The 20467-nt window shown below is 42.7% G+C and overlaps 1 protein-coding gene across 1 annotated transcript in view; it reads left to right on the top strand.

The window, feature by feature from the left end:
• Positions 1–13939, top strand: part of STK39 (serine/threonine kinase 39) — a 135537-nt gene extending 121598 nt beyond the window's left edge. The window contains exons 17-18 of the mRNA XM_066634709.1: positions 6472–6536; positions 12401–13939. Coding sequence (XP_066490806.1) covers positions 6472–6536; positions 12401–12475 — 140 coding nt within the window. The 3' untranslated portion in view covers positions 12476–13939. The remainder of the gene's footprint in view (positions 1–6471; positions 6537–12400) is intronic.
• The last annotated feature ends 6528 nt before the right edge of the window (positions 13940–20467 follow it).

The raw sequence follows: 20467 nt of genomic DNA, 5'->3' as shown, positions 1-20467 counted from the left end.
AGGTCCTTGTTAGCAAAATCTTCCTTTTCTTCCAGCTACTCACAAGAGAATTGGCAACACGTTCTGACATAAATTGACAATACGCTTAAACACTTTAATGCAGCTGCTACACAGATATTCTTTTTCAGCTCTGATAATTGTCTCTGCCTTCTGGTGGGATTTCTGCTATTCACTAATATCTTTTATATAAGCCACAGGTTCTGTTTCACTTTAAAATGCTTTTGAATCTTGTGGAACTACATTTTGTGGCAGGGTCTATTTTTGGCCCCACTATTCAATAAGCTCTGCCAAAATGAAGTTTTCTTCATGCTTGTCATCGCCTTTCACCATACTAGCATTTGTCCAATTGATGTCTGGAGAGCAAGTCACAGAAAAAAGAAGATTCCCAGTATGTTTCAGACTGAGCCTGCCCAGGGAACTTGGAACTTTGCTTAATCCTAGCCTGAAAGGAAGAGTTCCCAGCTTCATTTTAACTGGGGTAGGAGTCTTATTACCCCAAGGGGCCTGTGCCTCCAGTAATTCGCCTTTGGTTGCTGCATGGCAGCGCAGTGACATCATATGTCATCACCAATTCCCAGGTCAGCCAAGATCCAAGCTGTGTGGAGCTCGGCTTCTAGCTGTGCAAGTGCACAGCGTACTGGGTACACTAGAGTGTGTGATCTTTGGCCTATTCTGATCCTTAACCCCAGAAAACATTGTTTTTCGTGATATGGTGGGGATTGACCAGGCCCATGATTTTCATCTCCTTAAATGCATTTTCTTTGTGTGTACCCTGCTTCTCGCCTGAGCTGGTGTTAAGAGTCACCTAATAACTGGCTCTCTCTCTCCCTCTTCTACATGGGTTTAGATAGATCATGCCATATGAAGGACAAAATTCTTGTGCTGAACACCAAACATCTTCAGAACCTGAGAAGCAGTGTTGTATCATTTGGCTAAATTATAAAAGCTTTGGCTCTTAAACAGGTCAACACTCACTCATTCCTTTGGACTGGAATGACTGCATTTTCATTGGACTGGAAAACTAGAAGTCATGTCAAGTGGGGAGAGACTATATCAAATACGCAAGCCCAGGCCACTTCTTCACTGTGTGTATATCCTGATTTCTTGACACTCTCTCTTCCTCCAGCCCTCTAAATCGTGCCCTAGGTGTTTCACATAGGAAAAAGGTCAAGAGATTAGTTTGCTCACCCTTATTTTTCAAAAAGGAACCCATTCCAGTAGATCCCTTTGTGTCCCAATTTGAAAGCAAATGACAAATTAGATTCCACTTTTCAGCTGAAGCAGGCAGAATTTCAGCCTGTACATAATGCAAGTCAAAACAAAGCTGTGTGTTCTCTGAAAGCCTTGTGAGATTTGATCTTGCCATAGTGCTTTTTAATAAGCCTTGAGCTACATAAGTGGGAAGGTGGAGGTAACGTAATGGCAGGTAACATTTACTGCTGGCACTCTTCTTCATGTTGTTGTATAAAGCATTTTATTGAAGAAATCTGGAAACATGCCCCCACAACATATGCACACTGTCCTGTGGAGAGTCTAGTCTGTGCACCTGGTTAAGGGCTATTGAGAGAGAGACTGTGTGTTCTCTGTGCAGTGCTCATCAGCAGAGTTTGTGCCTTGAATAGTGGAAGTTTGATTCAGATTGCCTGGGTTCAAATATGAAATTGCTTGAAGATCAAAATAACAGTAGTACCTGGCTGTTCAGGAAAAAAAAAATACAGTCTTTTGCATGTTTTCTATCGCTTGTCATTCTCCCGAGAAAATAACATCACAAGGTGCAAATTTACGTCTGCTTCTCCTGTCCATCTAAATTTCTATTATGTTCCTACTCTTGTGAGCTTATCTTTTACTTATGATGACCCATAAAGCAGTATGTAAACTGACGGCAATACTATATAAAAATGATTTCCAGTCTTCCTCCTAAGACAGGACAATCCACATGTTGACCTAACTCATGAATTCCTTTGTGGATTACCTGATTCAGTAGCAGTAAAAGTTTCTGGGAATGGATGGTTGTCCAGTGTTAACAGTGCAAAGGGGGGAAAAAATGTAAATCGCTCAAGAATGTGAGCCAAGATTTATGCTACGGGTAGTAGAGAAGAAGGTAGAATGCTTCTTTTTTTCCCCCTCAAAAGAAAAAAGTCACCAGCCAACCAGACACTTTAAAAAAATGTTGTGATCACCTTCTTTTTAAGAAGCTCCTCTGAAGCAGAGCAATTACTTTCGAAAGGTCTTTTTGGAAGCTTAGGTGGGCAAACTGAAGATTGACCCTAGAGAATGGCATTCCCCACATGTCTCATGCTGGGATATCAGGCTCCTGGCTTTGCTCTTAACTACAGTCAGTGGGGTGGGGGGAGACAAAGAGAGAACAACAACTCAGTAGCAGTCCACTTGGGTTCTCTACTTCAGGCTTGTTCCCATAACCAGTGCCTGCATGAATGAAACCCCATTAGCCTTCAGTAAATGTGATCACAACTTGACAGCCTTCTTGAAAGGCAGCTCCATAGTGGGGACTAAGCATGCTGTGAGGATCAAATTTAGCTATATGTGGTAGCTGTGGAACCACTGCTGAAAATGCAACTATGCAACTAGGGCTGCAGTCCTGTACACACTTATCTGAGAGTAAGGCCCATTGAATACAATGGGATTTACTTTTGAATAAACATGCACAGAATTGTACTGTAATGGCCCAATTCTATCTGCCACCAGTTTACCCTATGCAGCCGCATTGCTAGACTCCAGGAGAAGTGAGTAAAAATAGTTTTTACTTCCTGGTTGGCCACCAATAAATCTCCTTGGACCTATGCCAGCTATTTAGCTTGTGTCTGAAGAGCATCAAGGGGGCAGGTTTGGGCTGGAAAAATGGAAATAGGATATTGGCATGAGATCCTCACCTCTGAATCTCTCCCACTCCCCCAGTTTGGCCTCCCTGCTCCGATCCTCTTCCAAACTGCCCCTTCTGTGACATTATCTGCTCCCATAGGGCATCTGGGAGCCACTGGGGTGTGCATGGTGGCTTCTTAGCACATAACATGCTATGGGAGGACTTCTGTGGCAGTGGATCACTAGATCTGCTGCCATAGACCCTCCATAGGATTGGGTCACCGTCCTTCTGTGGAACATCCCTACCTCCCAACAATGTCTATGTTTTTTCCCTGCCCCACATCATTGGTGGCTGCTTGTGGGGGAAATGCAAGATGGCATGAAGTCGGGGTTTGCGTAGGTTCCACTAGGCATTTCTGAGAGGTCAAAATTAAATGAATGACTATTTCTTTATATATAATTTTTTTAAAAGCAGGCTCTTACCCTATAGAAAGTTTCTCCATACAATAAAAGGTCTTCCGTGTACAAAATTAGATCCAAGATCAGCAAAAATCTTTTGTCCTGACTTCTAATTTGCTATGTGGAGGAAATATTTTTTCCCATGATGAACCATTCAATTAAAACAAGCCCCTTTCTGCAGTCTCAAATGCGTATTTCAGACATGGGTTTATCACCTTCTCCTCTAGATCCCAAAGGAAACTTTCTGTTGTGCTTACAACCCTTCTGTCATTTTGAGGAAAGAGAAGAAAAGAACTGCTTTATATAAGCTGTCTCTGTCAATACAGATAAGGGGAAATGAAGAACGCAATTGCAGTTGGTATTGACAAATGGAATATGAAATCTCCAGTGTAAAATAAATGTAAATACTGCTGAGGAAAAATTCTCTAGTGTCCTGTTTGACCCATGGAATTAGAGAGCAGGCTTTGATTTAACCCTGAATATATATTCAGGCTGTGGGTTGGGTTTATGCCTTGATAAGCAAGAGGTGCCAAACTATTCCATGAAACGGATTTCTGGGGAAACGGAGCCAAGAGGAATGGTTCTTTAATCATTTTGCAGCATGCTTTAAAAAGAAAAACCTATAAGGTGAACTGATACAGCGCGCTATAACATGATTTCTCAGTGTTGCAGAAAGACCACCTTTTGTCCTTTAGTCAGGTTGGTCACCCACCTTGGAGTAAACTTGCTTAGGGATTTAAAAAAAAACAAAACTTTTCTTTTGAAGAATTTCACGGTGACTTATTTTGTGACTTGGTTTGCTTTTATATGTAAAAGTTGCTGCTTCAGTTTATATTAAAAGAGAGATCAAAGTGTCTGCATACAGTCTCTCACTAATTTGCAATGGCATTGGTAGTTTAAGCACAAGAGAATATCATAAGGCTTCTGAAGACTTGCCATTTTTACTTTCATTATTTTGCTCTGCGTGTTTATTCCCCAGTCTTGCACACCTTTGTCTCCCAGTGCGTTCATCTAGTTGAAGATGTCTTTGTGCCACTTTCCATCCTGTTCTTTAGTGTACTGTGGTTCATGAGATGTATGGAAGCCATGAAACCTAAGACCTAGTCAGACTTAGTGGAAAGTACACCATGGCTGGATGTACAAAACTTATAGCCCAACCTTAACAAACTTTCCAATCCCAGTACAACCCTGAAGTAAGGGAACAAGCATTCTCATACATTGAAGAGGCCTCTCTCTGCCCCGCACCATCACAAATGCAGTATGTGCCCTGTTGGCACAGCTGCATTGTTGCCAGATACCTTGTAAGCAACAGGAAGCAAATTTCCAGTTTGGGGGGGGGGTCTTGTGCTGATAGTGGTGTGCAGTGTTTTTTTCTGCTTGGCAGGTAGGGGAGCCTTCAAAAATTTTGAAGAGACTGAGGGCCAAATCCTGTCCAGCTTTCCAGGGCCAATGCAGGCACAACACAGCCCAGAGATAAAGGATTAAACTCTCCACTACCTTGAGGAGGTCTCCATGACTGCTCCCCCACCACAGGATGCAGCACACATCCCGTTGTCATGGCTGCATCAGCACTGGAAAGTTGGATAGGATTGGGCCCTGAGGCGGGCTGCTCTCATGTGGGAAGCGCAGCATTTAACCTGGGTCCTTAGTCTTCCTGCTGCCCAAGGTTTCATATCAGCAATACATGGTTTTGTTCTTATCATGTGTCTTTTGGATATCATGAAACCAATGTTGCCTAGTTTTAATATTCTGTCTGAGATGATCGGTTTATCATAATAAAAAATAAAAGATAATTATATAAATGTATAAAAAAGGAGAAACAGAATTACTATCATAAATGACTACTAACAAGCTGCAATGTTTTCTTAATAACTGGAAGACATTAAGATTAATATTGCATCACTGAAAGCAAATGGACTTTGCTTTCAAACGCTGCTTTCAAATGCTTCCCCCTCCCCTCCCCTCCCCCCCAAAGTGGTGATTCTTTGATTATGGGGACGCTTTTAGATTATAGTCCTTCATTTATATCAACTCTTGGGGTAGAGAACATGCATTTAACACTGAGATGCTGCCACAAACCATGTTGTGGCTGCAAGTCCCACACTATGGTTATACTGTAATATCTGCAGATACCCCAGGTACCCCCACCAGATGATTGAGTACTACCATTTTGTTGAAAGAAGTATTTGTAAATTTGATGTGGGGTGGGAGGAAGATGGATGGTCAACTCCACACTGGGATTCCGTTTCTGCCATCATCCCAGGCCTTAATGCAGTCATGCATGATTTTGAAATCCTGCAGGCCAGATGCAGCCCCACTGGCCACCAGGTGCTTGACAAGCCTACACCTCAATATTTGCAGTTCCAGACAGGCAGGCCCAACAGGAGTTTTATCGTGTTCCCTGGTAGGTCATGCTATGTGGTGGGACACATTGGGCAGATTGGCCTTTGTTATCCAAATGGAGTTTACTTCCCCGAGTTAGCACTGTATAGGAAAAAGCTGTAATTTCAAGAGTCAGCTACACTGTCAACTGATCACACACACACACACCCCGGTGAAGGTCACATAAAGTTCCATCCTTTTAATTAAAAAAATTACATGTTAAGGTTCTTTATTTTTAAAATGTCTGTTTTCTACTGTGTACTAAGAATATTTTCTCTGACCTAATATTCCTGACTTGCATACCTACAATGGAGGTTAGTTTTCTAGGTTATGTGTTCTAATTACTACCTTGCTATGTTGACCAGGCTAGGTGAAATCTGAATATGTGTTATAAATAATGTTCTGTTATCCTCTGAATATATAGAGTAGAAATACTAATTCTAGTTTCTTAGGAGTGGTTAGTAGTTACAAGTATACCACAAATACAAAGTTTTCTCAGTTCCCTATAACTAGAATATCTTTGAAAATGTTGCCATCAGAATACAAAATCAATTTGACATTCAAATTTCATTCCAATGTATTTGAATATTTTTCTGTGGAGGAAAAACATACATTAAGGAATCCAAGAAAGTAAGCTGCATTCTTCCCATACTTCACATCCACTGAAGTGTGACTTGTAATTCTTTGGGATACAACTTTTTACAAGAACTTTTAAAATTCTTCTGCTTTGTGGATAAATGCCTTCAAGTGTGAACTGTATATAATGTCACTTCCTCTGTACTCCTTTTCTTTATGCTTTGTTTTCCATAGTTGCTGCTAATTTACAAAAAATAGTAGATGACCCCAGGGCCTTGAAAACGTTAACCTTTAAGCTGGTAAGTACAATCGCTGTTGATGACTATGTAAGTAAATAGAAAATATCGCCTACTCCTTTTAAGCTAGGTTTTCTTAATTTCTGGTGTTCGATTAGTCATCTTTCTGCATTGAACACTGACCTTTTCAGCATTTTATTACACTACACAAACTGAAACAAGAAATTGTTTTAATGACCTTTTTAAAAATTCACTAGCTGGAAATGATGATTTGCAAAAATGGCAATATTCCAGTGTGTGGTGAGCTTTTAAAGACTGCTGTATATCATATATTCCCAGTCTCAGCAGCTGCTCTTTATGTTGATGCCTCAAGTTTTATTGGATAGCAAGGGGCTTAACAGTCAGAATTGGACCAACTGGACCAAATGTGTCTTTATATCAAGACACATATATATGTGTATGTAGAGGGGACTTGGCATGTGAACCTATTTTCTATGTAAACAATTTGGTGTCTGGGATTGAAGAAAGTACTGTGCATTCCTTGAGGTCTAATTGTAATAAGCATCTTTAGCATCTTCAATATTATTTTTCCATCATTAAACCTTATTGGTTAGAGACTTTATCTGTGAACAAGAGGAAACCTCACATTTGATCATTTGAACCAAGGAAAGTGTTTATGACATCCTTGTGTCATGACATATCATACAGAGCTTGTAGCTTCTTTAAGAGTCTTCGGCCTATGAGTGCAACATACGGGTGAGGCGCATCCATGGTTTCACTTATCCACAGATACAAGGAAGCCCCCCCCCCCATGAGTCCAATCCTGAGTTGCCCAGCGTGCAGAACTGCTGAGGCAGTATCCTGTGCACAACCAGGCAGCCCACGGCGGCTCCTCTGAAGAAGGAGACTTTTGTTCCCTTCCCTGGGTAAAGGAAGTAGCGCTGCAATGGATCTATTTGATTCTACAGCAGCTCTGAAGCTGTTGTAGAATTGGAGAGCCGGACTGTGTGGTCCCACATGGGGCTTAGGATCCGGTGGAGCCGATCTCCACCTGTCCTGTCCGCTCCCTCCTCTACCATGCCTCCTCCCTGCCTGCCTTCCCCGTCTCCTCCCCTTCCCTCCACAACCCCTCCCCTTCCCGCTGCCAGGCGATCCAGGTGATTGCCTGGCAGTGGAACATAGGCCCGGCGGTGGAGATGGCCAAGTGCATGCTCGCACTGGGCTAGCTCCAGCACTGGGCCCGAGGTAAGGGCTCGCAAACATGCCTTACTGCACGTTTGCAAAAGTGCGTGCTTGCAGTGGTCCGGCACACATGGTCTGGATTGGGCCCTTAGTTATTTACCATGCTGAGAGAACCTTCCTTATAAGCCTACAGGCTTATAGTGCTTTTCAAGCTACCTTCTGGCAGGAAGAACACTTTTAAAAAAAACTGGAAGGAGATCAACAGGAAGCAACATTGACATTCTGTGAGTTTTTTCAAGTGCTCCTGCTGTGTTTTAAGTGTTCTGGCTGCCAGGAGGCAGCTTGAAAAGCACTGTAAGCCTATAGGCTTATAAGCCTATAGGCTTACAGTGCTGGGTTTAAGGAAGACACAGCACAGTAAGCTTTTAAATTACTAAATGAGCACACGGGGAGTCCTTGTATCCACAGTTTCCGGTATCCGGGGTGGGGGCAGGAACACATCCCCTGTGGATACTGGCACACTCCTGGATACTGGGTATCCATATTAATACCATGAACTAATTTGTGAATTTAATTTTCTGGGAAACAAGTTGATTTGAAATAGGAGGATCATAAAGTTGCATGCCACCAAAGTTCAATATGGATGTCTGGGGTATTGAAAGAAGTATAGGGGAATATACAATACTGTTCAATAGTGAAGGAAGTATAGGGTAATTGAGTAGACAATCTAGCAGATTTTTGGAAGGAAAGACTATTTTTAATTTTTTTCCTGTTACAAAAACATACCAGAGCCAAGATTCTTTCAAAGAAAAACAAACATGCCCTTAATTCACGGCTCTACAAATTAAAAATTCAACCATATTGCTTAAAGTTGTCTCTTGCTGTAATTGGTTTACATGTTCTAATTTTAGCAGGTTTTTTGTTGCTCTACCCCTGAATACTTGTGACTATGAAACATGAAGTTTCATATGTTAAAAATAGTAAGTTTGAAAACAAAGTAGTAAAAAGAGGTAGGATTTCTTCCTGTTGGTCATTGTAGTATTGGAAATATTTGTCCTTTTAACAAGCATAATTCTAAAGTCATTAATAGCAGCATTGATATTAGCTTATAGTACAGACAAAGCTGTTCAGTTGCACCTGTGCATTTTACCTTGGCCCTGACCTATCAATGCTGTGGTGAAGGTTGAGGTCAATGTGTTTTGCTCTGTTTCAGGAGGGAAGTCTAGAAGCAATTGGAACTTTTTTTCCCAACAAAAATTGAGAATTCACATGGCACTCCTTGTTCCTAGAGACTGCTCCTTTTGCAGCAGCTACTTTAGGATCACGGACTGCCATGTGAATGTTGTGTAGGTGAAGATTCCTGCTGCAATGGTACCTTTTTTTTTTTTTTAATGGTTCATTTTATAGGAACCAAATTGGAGAGCTTGCTGAGAACTGTTTTACTTCCCTCTGGCAATGTAACCTTAATGCTTCAATGAATTCGAAATTGATCCAAGCAGTGTTGTTCTGATGAAGCTTTCCTGTAGAGCCAAGTTACATGATCTGTGTGTGGGGGTGGAAGGAGTAAGGGGAAGAGCATGAATTGTGAAAGATAAATGTGTAAATATGTAATGTGATGGGGACACAACTGCAGAATGGCTAAAGTGAGGGACTATCAAACAAAGCCATCAAGTCACAATAATTGCCTTCTGGCTAGGCTGTATTTCTTCGGAGCGACAGAGCCAGTGAACACGAAATGTAATTGGTGTGTCAGGAAATCACTTGATATGAATGGCATTCAGGTTACTCAAAACAAACATGAAGCCGAAAGTTGGCTTAGCAATTACCGATAATGCAAAATGAGCGCAGAGCATTTCCTCAGGTACTGAAGGAGATTATGGTGTTGTGACCACACTTGTGGCTTGTAGAGAGTAAACAGAAAAAGTGATTTTCCTTCTGTTACTGGCTGCAAACTTCAGGTAGTTTGTGTGCTAAATTCTGCATGCCGGAGGAGCCTCTTTCTGCTCTTAGAGCCAATAGTGTGCTCTGGCATAAATGGCATACCATTGCATAAATATTGCATTGAGATTTAGATACTTACGTATTGGTATTTCCTTTATGATAAATTTTCATGGTGGAAAATTGTATTGACCCATTAGTGAATTAGTATTTGGGAGGGCCTCTTGCAAATGGAATCCTGTCAAGTCTACTCCTATGTACTCTGGAGCGATCTGTTAAGTAGCAGTGCCCCACATGGATAACCCAGTGCTGCCTGAACTTACTTCCGTTGCAACACCCTCCTTGCTGCAGATGTAGCAGTCAGAACCTGGAAGTAAGTGGCAATGATGCAAAGACATCATCTCCAGTTACTTCCAGGTTGGAGACCCCAGAGCAATCTTGAAAATGGAGGTAAGAGGCTCAAGGTGGGTGGGCCCTTCCAGCAGCAAAAACCTTGCACACAGAGTTTTGCCTGCTGATCCAAGCCTCTTACCATTTTCAGTGTCACTTTGAGTGTTCGCTGTTGGGCAGAGTGCATCCTGCAATACCCCTGTGTATTTGTCATGCTGTCGCCAGGAGCCAAACTTCATTGATTGGGGACCACTGGTATAGCTCCTCCTGACAGATTCACTATAAGACTGTCGGGGTGCCCCTCCTCCCACGGGTCCCCAACTTACCCAGGGAGAAGACTTCTGTGCCAGAGGGTGAGGGAGGAAGCTGGTGCACATGGGGCCACCGCCCCACAGGCTGCCTGGGCACTCCTGTGGGCGGCAAGGCACAGCAGAGAAACACTGTGCATCGAACCCCCCTCCACAGAGGACGGGGGGGAGACAGAACATAGGCCGTTCGGCTGCTGGGCAGCTACCCCTCCCCCATCATGGGGGAGAGGGAAGCACTGCCCCGCCCAGCCAGCCGGGACGTGCCATGCCGGGTGGGGCACCTGGCTATGTTGTTGGGAGCCCACAACTGGTTTGCCCGACATTGTCTACAGAGCTGCAGGACCCAGGTGGGCAGGGCCAGCCCACCCCCCAGAGGCAGAGCCCAGGGCAGAGGCAGCACTCTCACCAGCCACCTCAAGAACAACCCTGGCAGCTCCTGTTGAGAGGAGGAGGGAGGGAGACAGAGAGGAAGAAGAGAAGTTGTGGTAGTCCCAGGGGAGGGCAGACCCAGAGACACACCCTTTTTGTGCCACCCCTGTGAGAGAAGAGGAAGGGCCAAAGGGGGGGGGCCTGCCCTACATAAACCAGGAGGCCAGGGATGACAAGGTAGTTGGGAGAGCAGGCAAGAGGATCTGCTGACAGCAGCCCCTGCTCCTGACCCTGGCAAATGCTGCCAACCCAAAGAGGGGGAGCCAGGTGACACAACCCACCACCCCCCGTTTCTTCTGGTGAACTAGTCTGAGGCCTCCACAAGGGGGTTCCCCTTGGAAAGGCTGGGTGGGCCAGCCACCTTCCCTCTCCCTGCCGGGAGGCCTCACAAAGACTTTATCTTGTAATAAACAGACTTGACTCCACTTTTTTTTTTTTACATTGAAGGAATTCAGGTACCAAAAAGGTAAAGAATTTCTGCTGCTGTGATCACCAAGCATACTGTAACAAAACATTTAGCTTTAAATGGGATGCAGCTGAAAAGAAAAAAACCATTTCTTTATTTTCCACCTCTTAAGATGAGCAGTAAACATGACTACCAAAATTGTTGGTTTAAGCAAAATAGAACTATGAACACAAAGCTTTTTGAATGCTGTGTAAACTGCACACATAGAGCAGTTCTTTGGTGAAGGCCAGGGATCTAGCAGGATCCCTCATGTCTTGAAGCTGAGCCTGCTTCTAACATGGACAGTTTCTTCAAAAAACTTTTTCTGCCTGCAGCAGAAGTCATCTGTATGAGAATGTCTTAAGACATGTATTTACAAAGTAATTAGGACAGGTTACAGCTTCTGGGATCTTTGACCCAGGGTCGTTAATTGCAGAAGTGGTGCATTTTATGTGCTTGACAAATGTATCAGTGTTGAACAATTCCACTTTTTTACAAAGCTAGCCTCCACTTCAAATAGGGAGAGGGAAGTGTGTGTGTGTCTTCAAGCTGTTGGTTTAATTAGTAATATTGATGGAAAAATCTGACTTCCGGATGTAATAATAAATGTGAACCTCCGTGAATGAAGGTCAGTCACATTAACACAGTTGTCTTCACCAGGAAATTGCTGAGGCCAGACTCGGGAGGGGAAAGGTGTCTCATATTGGTAAAGATACAACCTAACATTCTAAAATAGAAGTAGGATGGTTTTATACTTCTGTGTGTTTTTTGAGTCAGGTCAAAATCTCCATTAACAGGTATCCTTGCTGTTATCTTACTTATACGTTTATCTTGATATGGAACCTTTATTGCATTCTTGGAGACATGCCTGCACCCTCATGCTATGCATTCAGATCTTATTTTGTCTTTCATATAAGCAAAAAAAAAAATGCTCTCACATAATGATAAATTCCAATTCCAACTCTTGGAATGCAGAGATGTCTTCAGCAGCAGCACCCAATGTGTCTAGTGGGGATTCACAGATAGCCTATATGAACAACCTTCCAGCAGTAATGGAAAACCCCCCGGTGCAAATATCTCTTGTAGTTGAACCATGTTTTATGGTTCAAAAGATGTTTAGTTGCTAGATCTGTATTATTATACAATGCATATACTGGCTTACACATACTGAATGTCTTGGGGAGGGAGGTCCCTTTCCTTTCCTTTCCTCCATTCTTGTCTTTGTTCTCTCCCAGGCTTCTGGCTGTGATGGTACCGAGATCCCTGATGAGGTAAAACTGATTGGGTTTGCTCAGTTGAGTGTCAGCTGATACCGATCATTGGACCCCCCAGCAAAAACAGTGAGGTTGCAAAGAGGCCAGCTTTACATTGCGAAGGAAACCGTTCAAAGCACCACACACTGAGTTCTGCTTCATTCTATAGCAATTCACCAAGTTGGAACAAGCCAAGACCCACAGCTACACTGCTCCTGCTAACATTCCAAAAGCTACTAAATGTGTCTCTAGCAATCAGTTTGGATTTCCCAGAAGTCAGAAAAGAAGGCTTGGAAATGCCCTCAGTTGGCTGTCTCCATGGTTTCCGAAAGGAATTTTCGATCAGAGCTATTTCTTCTTTCATTAAACAAAGAAATCCAGTAATAACTATGTTAGTGGATGATACTGACTCTCTTCTCTTGTATGTAAAAAATGATTATAAATGGATTTATTAGCCAAACTTGAATTCTAGTTTTAAAACCAACTGTGAATTTTATTTCTCCATCCTTATATTTATGCATTATACATGCTAGCTATAAGAAATTGATTTTTGTTTTTGTTTCTTCATTTACGAGCAGTTACAGTTAAAACATGTTTGTTTAAAAAGTTTCAGGCTTATCTTTGAAGTATTGGTCACTATCTCTAGTTTTGGAACTGATATAGGCATTTTAGTTTTTGATTATGTTTTGTTTGTGTGTCCTTTAAAAATACAAAGTTCCATGATCAGATTAAGGGTGTGGGAGGTGCCTTGCATATATTGATGTTGAAGACTGTGCCTAAAGCTTTGAGAATCTGAAACTCATCTCATTTTCTAGACCCACCGTGTCTGGATCTCCATGTAACAGAAGAGAGATTTACTGTAGCAGACAAATATGGCCTACGTTCTGCTTTGTTGGGGGCGGGAAAAGGAGTCTACAAGCTGAAACTTCTGATAAACAATTGCCATTAAACTAAAATGCCTTTACTTTGCCCATCTCTGATTTGGCTTATCTTTAAGGGGTAGGGATTGTTTTATCATGTTGAAACTTGAAGAGAATCTGAGCTTTACTTGAAATTCTGCAGAACACCAAGGAAGAGTGCAAATAATAAGAAGGGGCTTTGTGCAATGACTTAAAGGTAAAAGAAACAGAATTGTGTTACTCAAAAAAAAAAAAAATTTAAAATACTTCCAACTGAAGTAGTCATACGCTTAACCTGTGGCATAGATATTTTGGAGCTAGTCGGTGTTAGAAGGATTCTCTAACCTGAAGCATACTTTCAAGGAAGTGGTTCCCTGGATTTATCCTGTGAAACTGCTTCCTTGCTAAACGTAGATAACGGCAGCTCTCTAACATACATACAAAAAAAGAAATGGCAAATGTGTTATTTAAAAGTTATTTATAATGCCTTGTCATAAATGTTTGAGGTGTTCTAGAACCATTTGCATACAACTCAATGTAATTTCATTCTATTCTATTGTTTACACAAATACTCAAAGACTGACTGCAGAGGTAAAAGGAAAATAAAAGTGTATTGCACAGACAGATGGTTGAGTTTCCTTCTGTGATGGTTTACAGTACCTTAAGACAAAATTGCAAGTGATTGTTTGCCTACGGTTGAATGGCAATTGCTCCAGGTGACGAACTGCTCAACTCTACTGCTGTTCCTACCAGATGTATAACCATGTCAAACAAATGCACTCATTGCACATGCACAGTAAAAGGATTAATCAGCTTTCATTTCACAGTATTTTCAGCTCACAGTGCTGGTTTTGAATCTAATTGTGATAGGCGTACTTGCTGCTGTCTGTTTACCTTTTTCTGCTTCACCAGAAGTTGAATTATTGCTAGATGGTGAATAATTAGCTCAATTCTGTGCATGTTTCTTTGGAAGTCCTTCTGCATGGAATAGAGCTTACTCCCAATAGGATTTCAGCTGTTATGCAAAGAACCTGCTCAAACATGGTGGATTGACAGGGGTAGGGAGGGAAGATGGAACATTGTCTTCCAGGGTTTTTTGCTTCCTTGTTCCAATTGTGATAGAGAACATCTAGTTTAGGGCTGTACCCTGGAATTGAGAAGAAGAGCTGCCCAAAAGCTTGTAAACCCTCATTCAAATTCAGCCCTGGATGTTGGGCTAAGGAAGAAGAAAGCTCACCTTCTGTTGCAAAGCGTGCCACTTACTTTCACAGTCTGGGCTTGATTGCAACTCCCAACTTCTCTCCTGACCTTCCACAATCTGTTTCTGCTGATGAAACTCCTTGTCAAAATTGCTATTGATTTTTTTTTTCCTTGCTGAATCCACCCATGAAACCTTTGGTGTGAAAGGATTCAAACCAGAAAAGATAACTACCAAGAGATAACAGAGTTAGGGTGGATTTCCAGGAATCTGTCCACACCTGGTTTTCTTACTACTTCTCTCCTGCACTGAAACATTGAAACATTCTTTTCTTTGACTTTCCATTCTCACACCTTGGTCCTTACACCTCTGCCTAAACACAACCACCAAACTAGTTCACTTTCATCATCACTCAGACCATACCACACTCCTTAAATCTCTGTTCCAGCTTCCTGTTAGTACCTGGGTCTTGCCCAAATTCCTTCTCCCTACCTTCAAAGCTCTCTCTGGCCTTGTCCTCCCTTACAGCTTCACTTGTCTATCCCAGTATGTCCCTTTCCATGACCTTAGCTCCCTCAGCCTGTTCCCTTTAGACATGTCTGCTGTTTCTTCTTTGCTTGCAACTTCCTTGCAGACCCTTAAGTGCCACTGCATCTCTCCCTCCTTTCAATGTCCTCAAAATCCACCTTTTTCATGAAGCCTTTGACACAGTTCCTGCTGGAACTAAGCCCAACATCATGTGAACTACTCACATACTCTTCCCCGATTTACCTTCTGTTCCATTTACTTCCTTTCCTCTGCTGCTTCAGATTTTAAATTGTAAGATCCTTGAAGCAAGTACAGGTAATAGTGATTGTCTAAAAGGTCATTCACATTAATGGGGCTAAAGAAGTAGTAACCCAGAAGTTCTTCTGGGTTGATTTGCAGGAGAACAAAACAAGGTGCGTTAAAATAGTTTGTCAATGGATCGCAGCAGTGGAAGCCCTCACTGGTGTTGCAGTGCTCCTTTTGTTGCTTTCAGCTGTCTTCTAGGTACCTGAAACTAGAGGCTTGAGCCCTGGCAACTGGTGTGAATCCTAGCAGGCCTGGCTCAAAAGAAACAAATGCCTTTGTGGGAATGGGGATATCCACCCACACAAGTAGAGGGAGCAGCATCAGCAGAGGTGAAATATGAAAGGTGAATTTAAATGTGAGCATTGGATGAGAATGCAGATGCTGCCAGCTACCTCAGAAGGAGATGAAAAGCTGCCATCTGACACCAACCAATGATCAAGGAGCAATAAAATAAGCTTAGCTGATGTATGTTTGCGCCTAGGAAATCTACACATTTGATTTTTTTTCAGAAACCATTTGACAAGCTTGTGATCCCACTATCGGGAGTTTTCTTTCAAAACAAAAACACCACCAACAAACCCAGCTGGAAGAATTCAGAATCATAACCAGCACTTATATTACTGGGATGTGACACACAAACAGTACTGTAGTAGAAGATCTCTCCCAACTGCAGCTCCACTTCTATTATGACAGCAATTGACCAAATTAAGGGATTCAACCTACTTTGAGGCACACTTACTCCAAAGCAAGTGTTCTGTTCAAATTAACTCTCTGTGTTCCTGTTCATGTGCACATAGTACAAAAACCAGGTGTCCCTATTAGTAGTCACTCCTGGCTATGAGCTCTAAACTCTTCAAGTTTGCTCTGTGTTCTAGAGAAGGTCCTATGTTAGCAGCTCACAGTTGAGAATTTCTTTCCTCGTAGTAATGGGCCTGTAGCCCAGACCAGACACCCCCAACCCCATATTTGGGCTGAGCATCTAGCTGTCAAATTTCACTCTCATTTTTATCTCCTTCAGCAGTAGATTATCTTTCCCATATTATGTACAACTATGCACTGAAAAATTCTTGATTTTACTTTCATTCACTGCTCGCTACTGACCATAGAAGGGAAAGAGGCAGTGAACTCATTGTAGCTAATCTTCAGTATGTGTCCCAGGGATGTGCGGTTATTGGAGGCAGGTGAGGCTCTGAAGATTTTCTCCTCCAGTGTACTAGTCAGCATGGGATGATCTTGCGTAGGAAATTCAAGCGGCCTTGATTTGATTAACTTTGGAAGAAGAAACTAAAATGGGACATATATGCAGCTTAACTCAAAACCTTAAGAGCATAAGAAGAGCTCTACTGGATCAGGCCTAGGGCCCATCTAGTCCAGCTTCTTGTATCTCACAGCGGCCCACCAGGTGCCTCAAGGAGCACATACAAGACCACAAGATACTTTCATCTTGCAGCCACCTCCCTGCATCCAGCATTCTGTTTACCCTAATCTTACAAAAGCATGAGGCTGAGAATGTGAGAGGCTCCTGGACAGCCATGTAATATATACAACAAGGCAAAGCTAATGTTAGCAGGCTGGCATTCTGAAGTGGAGGACCTTTCAAATGCCAAATTTACATATCTCAACTGTGAAGTGGAATATCAGTGAGATCACTTGTGTGACAATCAAACCTAAAATGTGGACAGTAGCTCAGTTGGATAATTGCAAGTCTGCTTCTGGTTCAGCTGGGGCTAATGAGCCTGTGGTGCAATTAGTATAAAATGTTGCCCTGCTGCTTTGCATAAGCATTTAATCAATCAAGAGCTGGATAAAGGTCAAAAGGAAAGTGCCAAACCTTTGATGCTGTGAATGTATTATCCTTTCTCGGATAAGGTCTGTCTTGCATCTGATCAGGTTGTGCAAACTTTAGCCAATGTGGACAAACAGCCATGTGGGGTTTGGCGTTAACACCTGTTCAACATCTTGTGTTATGTTAACTGATCCCTTATGAGGTTCCACAATAAAGTTGGTTGGTTGGTTGGCAACCTTCAGTCTCGAAAGACTATGGTATAAGCCTACAGCACCTGGTATTCCCAGGCAGTCTCCCATCCAAGTACTAACCAAGCCTGACTCTGCTTAGCTTCCGAGTTGCAATAAAGTTAGTGCAAGGGCAAGTGTGCTCACATCCCTGTGCCCCATTTGGGGGGGGGGCAAGTTTGATCATTCTTAGCTGCTCTCTAATCTTTTCACTTCTTTCCAATTAAACTTTTCTGGCACCAAGTTCATTGTGAAACCTGATTTCCTTGTAAGGAGGTCCAGAATGGGTGGCACAAGATGCTCGATACCAGAAATATGTAATAGCCTGCCACGCACAACTTGTCCAGCTGTGCCATTTTGGCTATTTTTCACAATGTGAGTGTGCTTGTATGGTCCTCCAAAGAAGGGGGAGCTGCCAAAGGGTCTCCCCCTTCTTGCATTCTCTACACATCCTGCTATTCATGCAATAGTCTTATCTCTATGCTTCTTCGTTTTTGTTAATTTTATTTTTTAAACTAGTTTTGCAGAGAGGAATGATTACCCTCGACCAGTGGTTCCCAAACTTCTGCTTGGAAATTGGGAACTACAGAGGTATTTGTGGCGGCAAGGGATGGTGATGCAGAGCAGCGATTGCACTACCACCATGATCAAGGGGCTTTTTAACATACCTGGGGGGTAACACCAGCCATCTGGAGGGTGTGGGGGTCTCCCTGCCCCCTCTGCAGGCTTCCCCACTGTTCAGAAAGGCTCCTTGCTGTAATCGTGACCCAATTCCGGATTCACAATTACAAACCGGAAGTCAGTTGCAATAGCAGCTGTGGGAGCCTTCCTGAGCCGTGGGGAGGCCTGCAGAGGGGACTGTGGGCCTACTGCACCCTCCAGATGGCCAGTACTACCTCCCAAGTATGTTAAAAAGTCCTTTGAGCATGGTGGCAGAGCTGTTGCTAGAGAGCCAACACCACCACATCGTCCTTATGGGCGACTGGTCTCCTTCCGTTTCCCCTGGTGGATCATGACCCATCAGCTTGGGAACCTCTGCCCTAGACTGTATCCCAAACAGAATTTGTTGGAAAAGTTTCCTGTGCTCACTTCTCATCTTCAGGAAGTAGGAGGTATTAGAATACTAGCAGTATGAAGATCTGCTTATGTACAACATTGTCCCCAACATTGTCTCCTAGTGCAGAAACATTTTTTTACAAGTTCGTGTCCCACTTTATCTCCCTAATGGGCATTCAAAGCGGCCTATGTTAGTCCTGTTGTTGACTACTAAAGAGATCCTGTACATATCTAACTAGCTCAGGGGTGTCCAAAGTTTTTGGCAGGAGGGCCACATTGTCTCTCTGATACTGTGTCAGGGGCCGGGGGAAAAAAGAATTAATTTACATTTCAAATTTGAATAAATTTACATATGTTTACATAAATGAATATATTAAAGATGAACTTATGAATGAATGAAGGTCTTGCAATAGCTCAAGGCCTATAAAAGGCCTTGCACAAAGCAAGGCTGGCCTTTCCTTTGCTGCCGCTGCTGCATCACAGATGTGAAACAGCAAGCAGTGGAGGAAGTCCTCATCCCACAGCTCACCGAGAGGTCATACAGTTGCCCTCATGCTGAGAGCAGTTGTGTCGGGCCAGTGTGACTCCAACAAATCACTGGAGGGCCAGAGGCTCATTGGAGACTGGGAGCTCCCTGAGGGCCACATTGAGAGGCCTCGAGGGCCACAAGCGGCCCCAGGGCCAGGGTTTGGGCACCCCTGAACTAGCTAAGCACAGATTATTACTATTATTAAAGATATGCATATATAGTATAGTTTTTTAATGAGAAATAACTCCTAAAGCAGTCTACTTGGCAAAATAACTCTTAAGGTTCTCTATTCTCAAATCTAAAAAAGATGCAAAAGAGACACCAGCAATAGCCACTGGAAAAGGTGCCATGCAGGGGTGAAGAGGGTCACTTGCTCTTCCTCTGCTAAGAGGACACCACTTCAAAAGGTCTGAATGGTCTCTATTCTTTCTGGTTTTTAGGGTGGAAACTGGCAATTTCAGCAAGGGATAAGTTATCCCTGAAAAACACTTGATCTTTCAGTTTTTAAATTCTGTCTGCCAATTTTGTTTTCTTGACTCTTGCTGCTGCTTACTCCTTACCGGATTAGTCACATACAGGGTCCTGCCCAAAAGGGGATTTATGTGCTGTGAATGGCGTATAAATATAAGGATTTTGTTAAGCAGTTTCATTATGTAAGATCTATTTCTTACTGAATTTGTTTATGTGAAAGTAACTTTATTTATGCACCCTTAGTTCTCTGCTAATGAACTGCAGGATTTTGCCCACATAAGCGGGAAACAACCTTTTTCCAATGTGAGAAAATTCTTTTGTTTTTGTCCTTCATTTACATGATGGCTCAACTGATTAGATACAATCCAGATTTAATAGCTGAACATTGTGACACTTCTGTAATTCATGTTGCCACTGTGAATAAACTCAACCCTATAGCAGACATAAAAGCGGTGGTTTTACAGCTGTTTTTATGATTGCTAGATTGCAACTTGTCAAGCTTATATGCCAAGCTCAGGCAATCAGACCTGCTGAATCAAACCAAGTTAACGGAGAACTCCACAATTATGGGAAGCCAGGGCAATGCTGGATCATCATGCAGATGAGATGCTAAGGACGTTTGTTCCGAAAAGCTACTTGCACAACAAGGAGAGTGCATTTCTGTCATCCTCCCCCTGAGAAGCCACAGATGGCTTCTACGATATGAATATGTCTTTGAAAATGGAAGTGTCCTGTTATCTCAGTAGGGCACAGAAGGCCATCATGACAGCTTATGTGAAGATACAGAATTATGAGGCCATTGTGTTCTGCTAGGATTTGCACTCCTTCCTCCCACCCACCTGTTTCCTTGTCCACCTTTTCACATGAACAAATGTTGATTGCTCTCCTTTTCTTTACGGCTGTGAAATCCACTGAGCTCCAAAAGGGGATTAGGAAGTCAACATGATTCAAACTAGTGTTTCCCACTGGGGATACAGATGGTCATGCCTCACATCTTCACCTGATGTGGGGAAATCCTCTTTGCCACTTGATGCAGATGATCAAGCCCC

This window comes from Tiliqua scincoides, chromosome 1, assembly GCF_035046505.1.
Source record: "Tiliqua scincoides isolate rTilSci1 chromosome 1, rTilSci1.hap2, whole genome shotgun sequence".
In the NCBI taxonomy this organism is placed as follows: domain Eukaryota; kingdom Metazoa; phylum Chordata; class Lepidosauria; order Squamata; family Scincidae; genus Tiliqua; species Tiliqua scincoides.
The sequence above is the reverse complement of the archived record's forward strand: the minus strand, read 5'-3'. Positions and strand labels throughout refer to the sequence as shown.